The 16809-nt window shown below is 32.7% G+C and overlaps 1 protein-coding gene across 2 annotated transcripts; it reads left to right on the top strand.

Moving 5' to 3' along the window:
* The first annotated feature begins 420 nt into the window (after nucleotides 1-420).
* On the top strand, nucleotides 421-11226 carry LOC123302312 (vitellogenin-like). 2 transcript variants are annotated; one of them, XM_044885187.1, is made up of 7 exons: nucleotides 421-485; nucleotides 739-1463; nucleotides 1733-3276; nucleotides 3876-4092; nucleotides 4184-5593; nucleotides 9338-9821; nucleotides 10181-11226. In XM_044885187.1, the coding sequence occupies exons 1-7, from the start codon at nucleotides 458-460 to the stop codon at nucleotides 11161-11163; spliced, it is 5391 nt and encodes a 1796-aa protein (XP_044741122.1). In that variant the 5' UTR covers nucleotides 421-457; the 3' UTR covers nucleotides 11164-11226. The 2 variants fall into 2 exon arrangements, with proteins under 2 accessions (XP_044741122.1, XP_044741123.1); XM_044885188.1 differs by lacking the exons at nucleotides 9338-9821; nucleotides 10181-11226 and adding exons at nucleotides 6478-6961; nucleotides 7321-8364.
* The last annotated feature ends 5583 nt before the right edge of the window (nucleotides 11227-16809 follow it).

Below are 16809 nucleotides of genomic sequence, written 5' to 3'. Positions count from 1 at the left end.
AAAATCATCATTTTGATCATCATCACTAATATGTACTTATAACTTAAGGTCACTTTTTAATCACTGTTAAATTTGAATGTTGGACAAATGCAACTTTAGCAAACTGATGATACTTAATACCAACTATTCAAACTGTCAAAAAATACATACGAATTTCGATTCAATCTTTTACATACTTAGAAAATATTACTAAATTTGTATCCCTAGAAAACATTTGTCTTTTTCTCAATTTTTCTATCAGAAAAAATTTGCATAGAATGTGCATAAATGATAAAAATAGCAACACGCGTATATTGAAATTATAAAGTTCATTATTTTCATATCAACTAAATTTGCAATGAAATTTGTTACATTATGAATAAGCCTTATCTTATAAAAATGAAAATCAGCGATTTTCTTACTATAAAATTGCAACAAAAATCTTCAATCAGTACACTTGTTTTTGAGTGCCACCAAGATGAAGTCATTCTTCGTCTGTCTGCTCGGTAAGAATTATTGTTTTTAACTTTATGTTTTAAAATATAATTTCATTTTTGTTTCAATAAATACTTAACATTGAACTCCCGAAAAAACTTAAAAACTGAAAAGTTTCGAGTCGTAAAGACACAAGTCAAAAATTTAGATAGCCTTTATTCGAATATTCGACTACATGTGTTTTTGTCAATTCTCTTTTAATTAAAAGGCACTAAGTATTTCTAAATATTTTATTATTTAATTGGAGTTGATTTTTTTTTTTAGTTGGTTACGTCTGCGCCACTGGTTCTTTAACTAGCAACGCTTGGAAATCAAACACAGAATACCAATACAAAGTCCATGGACGTACATTAGCAGCATTACACGATGTTGCTGATCAATATGTTGGTGTACTTGTACGAGCCAATCTTCGAATTAATCCACGTACGAATGACCTTCTCAATGCTCAAATAACCAATCCAGAATATGCCCAAATTCATGTCAACTTACCAGGTGGTTGGGAATCAGAAATTCCTCAAGAACAACTTCACTACAAACCCTTACCTCTGAACAATAAACCATTTGAAATTGAACTCGTAAATGGTGTTGTCAAGCAAGTTTTGGTTGAAAAAAATATCCCAAATTGGGAAGCCAATTTAATTAAATCATTGGTATCTCAAATTCAAGTTGATATGCAAGGTCAAAACTTGATGTCATCACGTTACAATCAAAAACCTGAAATGAATGAAAACAGCGGCAACTATAAAACGATGGAGGACACAGTCACTGGAAAATGTGAAACTCTTTACGATGTTTTCCCTCTGCCAGAACATGTTTTACAAAACAGACCTCAAATTGCACCTTTACCAGATCTTAAAGGTGATGGTGAAATTATTGGTATTGTTAAAACTAAAAACTACAGCAACTGTGATCAAATTGTGGAAGCACACTTTGGATTACCAGAGACATTCACTGAAAACATTAATGGAAATTTGAAAAACTTTTTATCTGTACGTATTAAATTTCTTCTTTTAAATATATTCATAATAAAGTATTGGTATCATTGATTTATGAATTTGATTTTTGAGCCATTCAAATGTTCAAATTAGGATTTTACATATAAATTTTATTCTTTGTTTTTTTGAAATATGGTGAGCATTGTGACATTTCTTTAAGAATTTCTTAAAAATAAGAAAAGCATTCTTTACGAAGTGGGAGGAGTATACTCACATAACCCCGTCTTTATTAAAAGAATTTATAATTTTCTTTTCACTTATAGAAATCATCCATCAGTTTGGTTGTAATTTCTGGAAATCTCAAACGTTACACCATTCAATCATCAGTAACCACAAACAAAATTATCGTCAGCCCAACATTATACAACAGCCAAAATGGTATGGTTGTAAGTCGCTTCAATATCACTTTAGAAAGAGTACAATCATCCACAGAAGAAAAACCTAAATTGCAATCACCAGTTTCCGTTGGAAATCTCGTATACTCTTACAACAGTCCATTCGCTGCTGAAAATCAAGTTCATGCCGGAAAACCAAACACAGTACGTCAATCAGTTAATAGAAATGAAATTGATTTTGATAGCGAAAGCAGTGAAGAACGTAGAAATCACGAAAAACGTGAGCGGTCAACTCGCTCAATCCACTCCGATAACTGGGGCCGTGATGTGTCATCATCTGATTCCAGCGAAGAAACTAGCGATAACAGTTATGATGCTGACGACTATCAACCCATGCCAACCTTACAACATGCTCCCGAAAATCCATTATTACCATTGTTCATTGGAAATCGCGGTCGATCAGTTAAATTCGCAATTGAGCCAGCTCAATCAATCGTGAGAATTGTACAAGAACTTGCACATCAAATTGAAAATCCAAATCTCATTCCAAAAGATCAATTATTATCAAGATTTACCTTATTAGTTGATCTTATCCGTATGATGAATGCCGCTGAATTAAAAGAAATTGGTCAAAAATTATTTGACAAGAAACAACAACAACAAGAAAATGTCAATGCTCAACTTGCATGGAAAGTATACCGAGATGCCGTTACTGAATCAGGAACAGGTCCAGCTTTATTAACCATTAAAGAATGGATCCAAACCAAAAAAATTAGCGGAGAAGAAGCTGCTGCCATCTTAGCATCACTCGCCAATAATGTTTCCCACCCAACTGAAGAATACGTTCGAGTATTTTATGAAATGAGCACCAATGCTCAAGTCAAATCGCAAAAATACCTTAACGAAACTGCCATATTAGCAACTTCAGACCTTGTTCGTATTGCATTCGTTAACTATCAACATGAAAAGAGCCGTTCCTTGAAGAGTTTCCGTAAGTTATCATCAGAACTTACCAAATACAACTTCATTACAAAGGAATACATACCATACTTATCACAAATGTTACAAGAAGCTCAACAAAATGACGACAGCAAAAAAATCCAAGTATGCATTCGTGCTTTAGGAAATGTCGCACATCCTCAAATATTGTCTGTATTTAAACCATACTTGGAAGGTGAACGTCCATTAACCGATTTCCAACGTCTTTTAATGGTTGTTGCTATGGATCATTTGGTATATACTTACCCTAAAGAAGCACGATCTGTTTTATACAAAATTTACTCCAACACTGGCGATTCCACTCAAGTACGTACAGCTGCCGTATTCCAATTCATGCGCACTCAACCACCAGCAAGTATGCTCCAACGCATGGCTGAATATACACATGTAGAACCAAGCAAACATGTTCGGTGTGCTATCAAATCATCCATTGAAGCCGCCAGTCGACTTAAAGGGCATCAACATACTGAACTGTGAGTATTTAATAAAAGTAATTTCATGTTATTAATTATATAATTACGATAGGTTTTGTTCAAATTTCCAGAATATTTGGAGTAATATGCCCTAAAGTAGGACTTAATAAAAATTATTTGAGCCATAATCCATTAACTAAATATAGACAAAAATCTTATAAAATATTTTAGCAATCTATTATTTCCATTTTATTGAAAAGGTTTTTAAGCACAAAAAAAAATTTAAAACTCACTTACTTATTTCGACTAGGCTGTTTTAGCAAGGAATGTAAAGGGGATTCTTAATTAAAGATTTTGAGAGCTTTACCTCGAAAACTCTACATACAAACAAAAAAGGCATTTTCATTTTACTTATGCATTTTTAAGGATCCATGAATGATTCTAACGATAGAGTTCGTGGAAATAAAAATGTGTTCCTTGGTTTTTTTAATAAAAAGTTACAGCACACCATACTCATAATTCTGGCGAAAGAAAATTATAACTTTGTACGTACAACGGAACCCTAACTATACGACGAACTTTGTCTGTTATTTCACGTTTATGCTTTTTCTACTAAATACCATATTTGTTATATACGTTAATTTTGTTTATTTTTCTAGCGCTGCCAATGCCAGATCAGCCATCAAAATGTTAAATCCTGAAACATATGGTCAACAATATGCTCACGCCAGCCTTTATGAACACGTTTTTGAACATTTGAACTTATACTACAAACAATACATGAGTGTTATGCGAGGTGAAGATAACATCATTCCAAACTACTTGTACTACTCAATGCACATTAACGAAGGAGGACTCTCACAAAAATTGATGAGTGTAAGATAACATTTTAGACTACTTGTCCTATTGTTTATCAGTTTCCCAAGCTGTCTGTATATTCACTAATCTTATTTTTATCTAAATGTAGATGAATGCCATGGTATCCAGTGTAAGATCATTGATTGCTTTAGTTCAAGAGAATTTACCAATTGAATCACCTGAAATTGCCAAAGAACAATCAAACAAAGTTGCACAACAATGGGTTGACAAAATCGCTAAACTTTTAAACATCCAAGTAGATGACGACGTCAAAGTTGAAGCCAACCTTTTATTCCAACATCTTGGTTACAAACGATTCTTTGCTTTAGACAAACATTCTTTCGAACAAATCCCCACATTACTCCGTGAAGCTTTTGTCGCATTACGTGATGGTCAAAAATTCAACTATACCAAATTATATAACGATGAAGATATTACCATCAATATTCCAACAGAAATGAGTTTCCCATTCACATTTACTGTACGCAAACCAACACTCATCAATATTGGAGGACAAGTACAAATTGGTCCAAATACCAAAGATAATGTAATGTTAAATAGTGAAGTTGAATTATTGTACTCATCAAAAATTGAATCTCAAATTGGATTTGTTACACCATTCGATAGCCAAATGTATGTTGCTGGTTTTGATAGAAATATTCAAGTCCACTTACCCGTCAGTGTACGAGTTACATACAACTTAAAGGAGCAACTTCTCAACATGAAATTGGCACCATTATACCCAGAACAAAATAATAAAATCATTCACTACAGTACCTGGCCATATACTTCAAACATTAATCTTTTAACCGTGTCTGATTTAGCTAAACAACAAAGGCATATTGTTCATGTAAGACCACACCAAGAATCAGAATATACTTATGGACAAGAAAATGGTATTGCATATCGCATGAAAGTAGAATCTGAACAATCACCCGCTGAATGGCGCATTCTTAACAATATGGCTGAAAAATACAATGTTTTATCTCCAATTGTCTTTGTTTGGAAAAGTTGGCTCAGCAATTCTCTCCATGCCAGCAATCTGAATGTCGAATATGTTCATGAATTATCTGCTTCTCGTTATGTATCCATTGATATGAGCCATCGTCATGCTGACCAAACTGAAGAAGTATCTAAAAATACCAACTTAGCAAAAGTACCATTTGAACAACGAGTTACTCGCCAAATTGAAGCTTTGAATGTCGTCCGATCAGATATTGATCTTGCTGACGGAAAAGTTTATGATGTTGCTGTTCAATTCTCAGGGGAAAATCAACCAAAATACGTCGCTACTTTATCACACGCCAAAAGCCACGCTGAAAATCATTTCCGACAACTTTTGTTCTTGGCCAAGTATGGCAGAAATCCATATCAAATCTGGGTTAGTGCTTATACAAAAGGAACACAATCACCAGCATTAGACTTTGTCAAGGCTCTCCAAAGTGACTCCCATCTTAACACTGAAATCAAAATGAAATTCGGAGAGAGTTACCAACATGGTGCAGAAATCAACGTAAACGTAAGTTTTATTATAATCGACAATAATTTAAAGTGAACGTTTATGTCATCAATGTCAGACATGTAGCAATATACACTTGGACTGGACATTACAGAGCTCTTACTACCAAATCTATCAGATGGATCAACTTCTGTACATCTTGATGTATTGTATTTTTTTCTACTGCGTTCCGTAATGAATTTGTTTATTTATTTCTATCAATCAGCTTTCATAAATGTGCGTCTATCTTTTATTACGAAAGTGTCTAGCATTTTTATTTGTATTAAGAAACTAGCGGACCCGACAGACGTTGTCCTGTAAAAACCTAACTTCAATTCATTAATATCTATACTATGTTTAGCTGCCCGCTATGCTCGCTAAGCCCACCCGTTAGCTCATCCCAACAGGCCAACAAAACCCAAATTTTACTATTATCTATTACCTCTTTTCTATCCCGCTAAACCCCAACCCATCAACCTTCGGCCTAGCTGGAGCCTTTAGTATTGGAGCTCGCTGCTAAAAATGCATAGTACATAGTTAGTTGTAATAAAAAAGTAATTTTAATATTAAACAACACCTCAATACTAATAAAAATGCATAGTATACAGTAAGTCGCAATAATAATGAAATATATCATTTATATGCGCTCTCACCATTTAATGAAATTTAGTTTCTTTGTTGCGGAACCCTCAAAAACAATTGTAGCGGACCTAATGGTGAATCTCAACCATCCTCAAATCCCCCTTGAACACACACACAAAATATCATGAAAATCGGTCCAGCCGTTTTTGAGTTTTAGCGAGACTAACGCACAGCAATTTATATTTTTATATATACAGATATGTTTGAGCAATATTATCAGTAACAGGTCAATTAATAATTTAAAAATGTCATTTTTATTATAGGCAAGATTTGAAAAGAGTCTGGAAAGACGCCAAGCTCTTCAAAGTTCACCAATGGCTCAATTATATGCTCGCCAAATGGAACAAAATATGCATCAAACTCCAATTGGTGCCAATTTAACTGTTCAAGCTACTTTGATGGATAGGCTTAACATTCGAGCACAATTCGACCGAGTTGATGATGTAACCAGAAATATGACAGAAAAATTATGGTCTACCATTCAACATTTTGGATACAAATATCTTGAAAGAAATCAAGTGAATGCCACAGGAAGTGGAAGCACTCAAAAAATAAACATTCATGTTGAATTCGAACCAGAAAATTTCGAATCTGCAAATATCACTGTTCAAACACCTAAGTCCGATGTTGTTTTTAGAAACGTACTTATTAAGAACAAAGCAATACGTTCTTTAGTTGCAATTCGACCTGAATCCAATCCTCTTCGTAATTATTACGCAGCAATGTATCAACGAATTGAATCTGAAAGTAAGTATCATTATTAAGTCATACGAGGCACGAGTTAGGTTGGGACAGCCGAAATATAGTTATCTAATGCTTCCTTCATTTTTAAACTACACTTTTTTTTAAATATATAAATAAGTTAATATTATTTTTGTTTGTTCTAAAATGTCAAATATTTAATTCGAAAATTTTTGGGTTATAACGGAAATTTTGTTCAAATACTGTCATATTTACTTCAAAAATCCTGGTATTTTGTTCCTGCTCTGTAAAGTGAGGATTCTCCTTCTAATCATATGGGTTTTTCTTTAAAGAAGGGAAGGGTACAAAATTAGAGTAAGTGAAGTTTCAACTAAATAATTGTTTTCCTTTTTCACTTTTTACAGCTGCTGCAGTTTTAGAGGGTTCATCTGTCACAACTTTCAACAACAGGACCTACCAAGTTGCTTTAGGTCACTGCTATCATATATTCTTACAAACTGTAAAACATCTTCAACGTGAAATTCAAGATAACGATCTACGATACACAATTTTAGTCCGTGATTCTGAACAAGAAAAATACAAGGATGTTAAAATCTTATTTGGATATGAAGGATACAGCCGAGAGTTAAAATTACAACCAAATTATGATCACCAAGCACCTTATTCAGCTGAAAACCCAGCTGTAGTCGTATATTTGGACCAAAACCGAATTGAAGTGCCAGTTAAAGATGGTTACTACGTGAAAGATTCCAACAACAAAGTATATGCCCGCATCTATCTTCAACCAAGTGGATACGTACGAATTGAATTCCCTCATGATTTAGTTGTATATTATGATAGCCTTATTGTAAAAGTTACACTTCACGATCAATATCAAGGTCAGACTCGAGGTCTTGTAGGTAGAAATAATAATGAGCCATGGTTAGATTTCACATGTCCACGAAACACCCTTCTTCAAGATCAACGTCAATTTGCTGCAAGTTGGGCTATTGTTGACGAAACATGCCAAGGTCCTGCTGTAGAACAACAAAAACGTGCTTTAGCTGCTCATTCTGCTCAAAGAAAAACCATGTTCATCAACGTCATTAGTGACAAAGATGCACATAACCACGAAAAGAAGACCGAATGCCATACAAAACATCAAACCAGATACACCATTGAAAACAATGGTAAAACAATCTGTTTCACAACTCGTGCCATTCCAGTATGCCAAAAAGGATGCAGACATTCCAAGAACTCTGAAAAAACAGTAGATGTACATTGTTTGAAACGCACAAGCACTGTCAACCTTTACAAACAACAAATTGATAAAGGTGCCAGTCCAGACTTCAGTGGTAAACCAGTCACAAAATCAATCAAAATTAAGATTCCAATCACCTGTGCCTAGATTTAATTGTTTATAACGCGAAATACGACAATAATACGGACTACGATTAATAAATGCTTTGTTTTAATAAGTAATATTTATGTTAATTTGCAATTATAAAATGTAAAAAAAATAATGAAACTATTCGATTTTCTATTATACGAGTTTTGTAATAATTAAAATTGAATTTTGAATAAAAAATAATAATTATTTTAAGATATTTTTTAACTTGTTTATAAATTAAAGAATGATTCAGTTATAGCTATAACGTCACGGCGATTTAAATCCTATTTATAATTTTTTATAGTTATTTACTGGAGTAAATCTAAGCAAAAAAAGGCTGTAATGAATTTGTTTATTTATTTCTATCAATCAGCTTTCATAAATGTGCGTCTATCTTTTATTACGAAAGTGTCTAGCATTTTTATTTGTATTAAGAAACTAGCGGACCCGACAGACGTTGTCCTGTAAAAACCTAACTTCAATTCATTAATATCTATACTATGTTTAGCTGCCCGCTATGCTCGCTAAGCCCACCCGTTAGCTCATCCCAACAGGCCAACAAAACCCAAATTTTACTATTATCTATTACCTCTTTTCTATCCCGCTAAACCCCAACCCATCAACCTTCGGCCTAGCTGGAGCCTTTAGTATTGGAGCTCGCTGCTAAAAATGCATAGTACATAGTTAGTTGTAATAAAAAAGTAATTTTAATATTAAACAACACCTCAATACTAATAAAAATGCATAGTATACAGTAAGTCGCAATAATAATGAAATATATCATTTATATGCGCTCTCACCATTTAATGAAATTTAGTTTCTTTGTTGCGGAACCCTCAAAAACAATTGTAGCGGACCTAATGGTGAATCTCAACCATCCTCAAATCCCCCTTGAACACACACACAAAATATCATGAAAATCGGTCCAGCCGTTTTTGAGTTTTAGCGAGACTAACGCACAGCAATTTATATTTTTATATATACAGATATGTTTGAGCAATATTATCAGTAACAGGTCAATTAATAATTTAAAAATGTCATTTTTATTATAGGCAAGATTTGAAAAGAGTCAGGAAAGACGCCAAGCTCTTCAAAGTTCACCAATGGCTCAATTATATGCTCGCCAAATGGAACAAAATATGCATCAAACTCCAATTGGTGCCAATTTAACTGTTCAAGCTACTTTGATGGATAGGCTTAACATTCGAGCACAATTCGACCGAGTTGATGATGTAACCAGAAATATGACAGAAAAATTATGGTCTACCATTCAACATTTTGGATACAAATATCTTGAAAGAAATCAAGTGAATGCCACAGGAAGTGGAAGCACTCAAAAAATAAACATTCATGTTGAATTCGAACCAGAAAATTTCGAATCTGCAAATATCACTGTTCAAACACCTAAGTCCGATGTTGTTTTTAGAAACGTACTTATTAAGAACAAAGCAATACGTTCTTTAGTTGCAATTCGACCTGAATCCAATCCTCTTCGTAATTATTACGCAGCAATGTATCAACGAATTGAATCTGAAAGTAAGTATCATTATTAAGTCATACGAGGCACGAGTTAGGTTGGGACAGCCGAAATATAGTTATCTAATGCTTCCTTCATTTTTAAACTACACTTTTTTTTAAATATATAAATAAGTTAATATTATTTTTGTTTGTTCTAAAATGTCAAATATTTAATTCGAAAATTTTTGGGTTATAACGGAAATTTTGTTCAAATACTGTCATATTTACTTCAAAAATCCTGGTATTTTGTTCCTGCTCTGTAAAGTGAGGATTCTCCTTCTAATCATATGGGTTTTTCTTTAAAGAAGGGAAGGGTACAAAATTAGAGTAAGTGAAGTTTCAACTAAATAATTGTTTTCCTTTTTCACTTTTTACAGCTGCTGCAGTTTTAGAGGGTTCATCTGTTACAACTTTCAACAACAGGACCTACCAAGTTGCTTTAGGTCACTGCTATCATATATTCTTACAAACTGTAAAACATCTTCAACGTGAAATTCAAGATAACGATCTACGATACACAATTTTAGTCCGTGATTCTGAACAAGAAAAATACAAGGATGCTAAAATCTTATTTGGATATGAAGGATACAGCCGAGAGTTAAAATTACAACCAAATTATGATCACCAAGCACCTTATTCAGCTGAAAACCCAGCTGTAGTCGTATATTTGGACCAAAACCGAATTGAAGTGCCAGTTAAAGATGGTTACTACGTGAAAGATTCCAACAACAAAGTATATGCCCGCATCTATCTTCAACCAAGTGGATACGTACGAATTGAATTCCCTCATGATTTAGTTGTATATTATGATAGCCTTATTGTAAAAGTTACACTTCACGATCAATATCAAGGTCAGACTCGAGGTCTTGTAGGTAGAAATAATAATGAGCCATGGTTAGATTTCACATGTCCACGAAACACCCTTCTTCAAGATCAACGTCAATTTGCTGCAAGTTGGGCTATTGTTGACGAAACATGCCAAGGTCCTGCTGTAGAACAACAAAAACGTGCTTTAGCTGCTCATTCTGCTCAAAGAAAAACCATGTTCATCAACGTCATTAGTGACAAAGATGCACATAACCACGAAAAGAAGACCGAATGCCATACAAAACATCAAACCAGATACACCATTGAAAACAATGGTAAAACAATCTGTTTCACAACTCGTGCCATTCCAGTATGCCAAAAAGGATGCAGACATTCCAAGAACTCTGAAAAAACAGTAGATGTACATTGTTTGAAACGCACAAGCACTGTCAACCTTTACAAACAACAAATTGATAAAGGTGCCAGTCCAGACTTCAGTGGTAAACCAGTCACAAAATCAATCAAAATTAAGATTCCAATCACCTGTGCCTAGATTTAATTGTTTATAACGCGAAATACGACAATAATACGGACTACGATTAATAAATGCTTTGTTTTAATAAGTAATATTTATGTTAATTTGCAATTATAAAATGTAAAAAAAATAATGAAACTATTCGATTTTCTATTATACGAGTTTTGTAATAATTAAAATTGAATTTTGAATAAAAAATAATAATTATTTTAAGATATTTTTTAACTTGTTTATAAATTAAAGAATGATTCAGTTATAGCTATAACGTCACGGCGATTTAAATCCTATTTATAATTTTTTATAGTTATTTACTGGAGTAAATCTAAGCAAAAAAAGGCTGTTATATGGATTAAAAGTTCGAGCAGCGAAACTTTGGGGTTTTTCTTTTCACATCAAAATAAGTATTTTTTTAAATTTTTTACTTTCCCGGAGTGCTATAAAAGTGCTATATTAATAAAAGCATCTAAAATTTTGGGTTACTTTAGCATTTAAAACTATTTTGACCTCTTTTTAAAATCTTTTAAGATACATTTATTTCATACACCCCTTCCCCCTTACAGCGCGGGGGTTAAAACTTAAAAATTTTGCTTTAAACCATATAGACCTCTTTTAAAAATAGTTTTCTCATGCCAAAGCAAAAAACACCCCCCAAAGCCAGTCCATACACCCCCCAAACAATTATTTCCAGAAAGTGTTAAATTTTCCGTTTTTCGCAAAAATATGGATCAAGGAGTCATTTTACGGGTAAGCCACTTATTATAAAATCGAAAGATAATAAAAAATGCTACAATTTAAAAAAAAATTTAACCTCGTAGGACAAAATGGCATAAAACGGCAGCCATTTTAAACAATTCCCTAAATTGGAAATTTTGGCCGAACTATTTAACGGATTTTGTTAAAATTTTAACCGAAAGTTGTAAGTAATAAAAGCTACTATTGATATTAATTTCATTAAAATCAATCGAATATTTTTCAAGTTATAGTCAAATGAACTGTTTTACCATATGTATGTATACATATATATATAACTGGGAGGGGAAGGGACGAAACCCCACCAAAAAATTATGAGGAGTAGTTCTTAACATGAACTACAAACCTACCAAATTTGAATATGCACCGATGCCTCCTTTTGCGAATATAAAATAAAAATGATAAAATTTCTGAAAAAAATTTCATTTTTGACGCCATTTTGTTTTTTAAACATGTTGCACCACTCCGGGAAAGTAAAAAATTTCAAAAAATACTTATTTTGATGTGAAAAGAAAAACCCCAAAGTTTCACTGCTCGAACTTTTAATCCATACACAAGGCGTAATTTCACTCTACTAATTCACTTTATTATTTGCATTATAAAAATATTTTCAAACACCTATAAATCTTCCGTTTTAAAGTTTTTTAACCGTTTGTTCCGTTTATAGGTTAAAGCATTGCTTTTGATTACTTGAGCTCAACTGATTTTTATTATTTCTTAGCGCTTTCTGATGAGGGTTAAAATTATGTTGCAAGAAATCCAATAATAGCACTTGAAAGCTTGTCTGTCTGATCTCATTCAAAAGCTGAAAGCGCTTTGTAACAAATTCGTATAAGATTATCTTTTTTCTCATGGTAAAAGTATTTGATAGGGCTCATTTTTAACCTACAAACCAAAGAGTGGGGTGTTAATATAAGTTAGATGGATATGTCTGTGCGTGAGTGTGTGTGTGTCTGCCGTATGATTGTCTGTGGCACCGTGCCTCCTAACGGATAAACCGATTTTAATTTTGTTTAAAGGTAATTTAATGCTTTGTTCTTAACTACTTATTAAAAAAATCGGGTCAGTTTGGGAAAGCTACAAGAAAAAAAACTGCATTTGTGAGTTTTTTATTTTTTATTTTGCAAATTTCACTTTCAAACATATATGATAACACAACGCACATAGAATGTCAGACTGAAAAATGAAAACTGGATATCCAATAAATGCTCTTTCGACAGTGATGTGAATGAGGGTTTTAGTTTTTATAAACGATTATACTAATAGTTTATATTCTTTTTGAGCAGTCTTTAGGACTTTTTAAGCCTGTAAAAACTTTATAATTAAATAAATAATTTTTTCGTTAATTTACCAAACTTCTGTGCTTATGTGGAAGATTATGCATTTTCCGATCATGACGCCATTGTTCTGCAATTTAGTGCTTTGTAAATAATTCAAAAGCGTCATATAACTCAGGAAAATCTTGTTAAACTCAACCGGCATTTGAAGACGGAAAAATGGAAGCTAGTCTTTGAAAGTAAAAATATTAATAATAAATTTAATAGTTTTTTAAATACCTTCGTGTACTACTATGATTTGACATGTCCTTCCTCAAATGTTAGAATTTTTAATTATTCCAGACCTGAATGGATCACCCCTGGTATCATAAAATCGTCCCAAAACTTGAAAGTATTCAATATTCGGAAAAAAAACGGCAAAAAATAAAAATTTCTTAAATTATGCCAAACAGTACAAAAAAATGTACAAGAAAGTTATTACAATGGCCAAGAAAATTTCCTTGACCAAAAAATTAAAGAACACGAATAACAATCCCAAAGTTTTATGGGACATTGTAAAAAATGAAACTTTAAACATTTCTAGGGGCATTAAACACATAAGTAAAAATAATATTGAAATATGCGACCCTATGTCCATGGTCGACACTTTAAATGGGTGTTTTATTCATTTGGGCTCTGCTATTGGTCAGGATAATAATGCCAAAAACATAATTGAAATAAAAAATTTTGAAAAAACTATTGTTATTGATGAAATCGATTCCCGTGACAAAGAACAAATTATTGGAAATATGAAATGCAAAGACTCCATGGACTACTTGGGCATTTCCAGTTATGTTTTAAAATCGGTTCCAACAACCTTATTGGCTCCTTTAGTCGGAATTTTTAATTGTATGTTGTGGGAAGGAATCTTTCCTGATCGTGGCAAATTAGCACGAATAGTACCCCTTCAAAAGAAACCCAATAACATGGATGTCAGTAATTTTCGTCCGATATCATGTTTACCCGATCAATTTGGATATCGAGAGAATACAAGAACTACAAATGCAATTTTTGCCGCCACGGATCATATTCTCACGAAAATTAGTGAAGGTTTTAAAGTAGCCTCTTTATTTTTTTATCTTTCTAAAGCCTTCGATCGCGTGAATCATAATTTACTCCTCTCCAAAGTTTTTTCATATGGTATTCGTGGCCAATGTTATAAACTTATAGAGTCATATTTATCTAATAGAGCTCAATTTGTTGAATTAAACATAGACGGAAATACCTTCAAGTCAAGTTGGGGTGCAATCAGGTCTGGAGTCCCACAAGGGTCTATTCTTGGGCCATTGCTGTTTCTCCTATTTATTAATGACTTGCCAAATTCATTTAGTAAATTATTTTGTAAAGTTGCACTCTTTGCCGATGATACGACCATCGTTGTTTCACATAAAGATACCGATGAGCTTATGAAAGTTATTAACAATGCACTGGAATTAATGGACAGCTGGTGCCATGAAAACGATTTGCTTCTAAATCGTAACAAAACAGCAAAAGGTGTTTTGGTAGTGGAGTCACCCTTACGCATAATCTGTTTGTAAGTAAAACGACATTTCTTGGAGTTGAAATAGATTCAGGTATGAATTGGAAATCTCATATTGACACCTTATGTGTAAGATTGAGCAGAGTGTGCTTTCAATTAAGAGCGTTAAGATCAAGAGTTGACCAAAAGACACTGCTGTCAGTTTACTATGCAAATTTTGCTTCAATTATGACATATGGCATAGTAATATGGGGTGCTTCAGTAAATGCCTCAAAAATATTTAAAATACAGAAAAGAGCAATTAGAATTATTTTTAACTTAAAAAAAACTGAAAGTTGTAAAATATTCTTTCTTACAGAATACTGATATTTCACTCTCATTATATTTTTGAAATCTACAAATTTTTTATCCAAAATAGACATGTGTTCGAAATTAATATAAATCAGGGCAATCGTTATATGATACGAAATCCATCTGAATATGTTCATCCCAGGTGTAAATATTCATTTTTTTTAAAAAAATACGAGGTATCTTGCAATTCTTTTTTATGGTAAAATCAGTAAAGGGTCAACCGTTAATGACATTATGAGAGATAATAGAATGGCGGATTAGCAATTGAACTACGATAGAGAACAGACGTGCTTATTATTGTTCAAATTGACTTAAATTAAATTCATTTTTAATATACAAATTATTACATAACAATTAAAAATATCTACTTAAATTAAATAAAAGTGTGTGTGTGATAACAAATACTATGTGCTTACTGTATATGGTGAGTACACAAATATCTTATATAACTACTAAAAAAACAAACTACAAATAAATACCTATATCTAAAACTTAAAATATAAAAACCAAAATGAATCAACAATCAACATCTTCAAATCCTACACACACAATTACTCCACAACAAACAATATCCTACAGTGAAACCTTATCTAAAAAAAATACTTTCCCTAAAAAAGACCATGCAATTATAATAGAAATTATCGACAAACTACCACTTGAATCATACATAAATGCGCTTAGTGAAATAATAGAACCAAACAAAATTACATATATCTCACGAATTTCTGGAAACAGAATTTGTATTTATCTACAATCAAAAAATGATGTCGAAAATTTATTACAAAGGCGTGAATATATAATGATTAATAACCAAAAACATAAAATAAGAAGCTTTATAACACCATCACATAGACTTAGTCTATCCGTATTCCCATCTGTCCCCCACAGTGTTGTAATCAACCATTTAATATCACTTGGTATAAAGCCCATGTCAGAGATGCAGTTTTTATCTGCCGGATTATCCGACAAAAAATACACTCACATACGGAGTTTCAGACGATATATATTCATACATGCAGAACATCCAGATATACCTGAACAAATACCGATAATGTACGATAACGAACAATATCGCATATTTGTCACTATTGATAACGCCAAATGTATCCACTGCGATAGATTTGGCCATGAATCTAATGCATGCAAAAAACAATCAGAAACAACGAATACTACAAACACAAATCCAAATTCCAACTCAAACGCAAATACAAATACCGATTTAAACAAACCACAAACAGCTAATCCAAATACTGAATCAAATACTACAACACCGATAACTGTACCTGATATTAATAATACAAATATCCCTGAAACACAAAAACCTACCCCTGAAACACAAAAAAATTCTCCAGATACAACTATAATACCTACAACAGAAATACAAAATACTGACAAAAACGTAAACAAATCTCATACCCCAAAAAAGCGATCACGAAATAACAACAGTAGCTCTCAAGAATCAGAAATAGAAACAACAAAAAAATCAAACACAACAGCAACAAAAATAACGAAACACGACGAAGATATTATTCCTGCCACACCCAATTCCTCGACACAAAACCCCAATGAAAAAAAACTCAAAGAAAAACAAACACTCATACAATTAATAGAAAATGTCAAGCCGAATATCTTAGCCGATCCCGATCAATACATGTTAACATTCGATCAAATTAAAAATTTTTTAACCGAAACATACGGTAAACAAAATATAGGGCCTACCATAAATAAATATACCGACTCAACAGACGATCTGATTTATATGTTTAA

The sequence above is a fragment of the Chrysoperla carnea genome, chromosome X (genome assembly GCF_905475395.1).
Source record: "Chrysoperla carnea chromosome X, inChrCarn1.1, whole genome shotgun sequence".
Lineage (NCBI taxonomy): Eukaryota > Metazoa > Arthropoda > Insecta > Neuroptera > Chrysopidae > Chrysoperla > Chrysoperla carnea.
The sequence above is the reverse complement of the archived record's forward strand: the minus strand, read 5'-3'. Positions and strand labels throughout refer to the sequence as shown.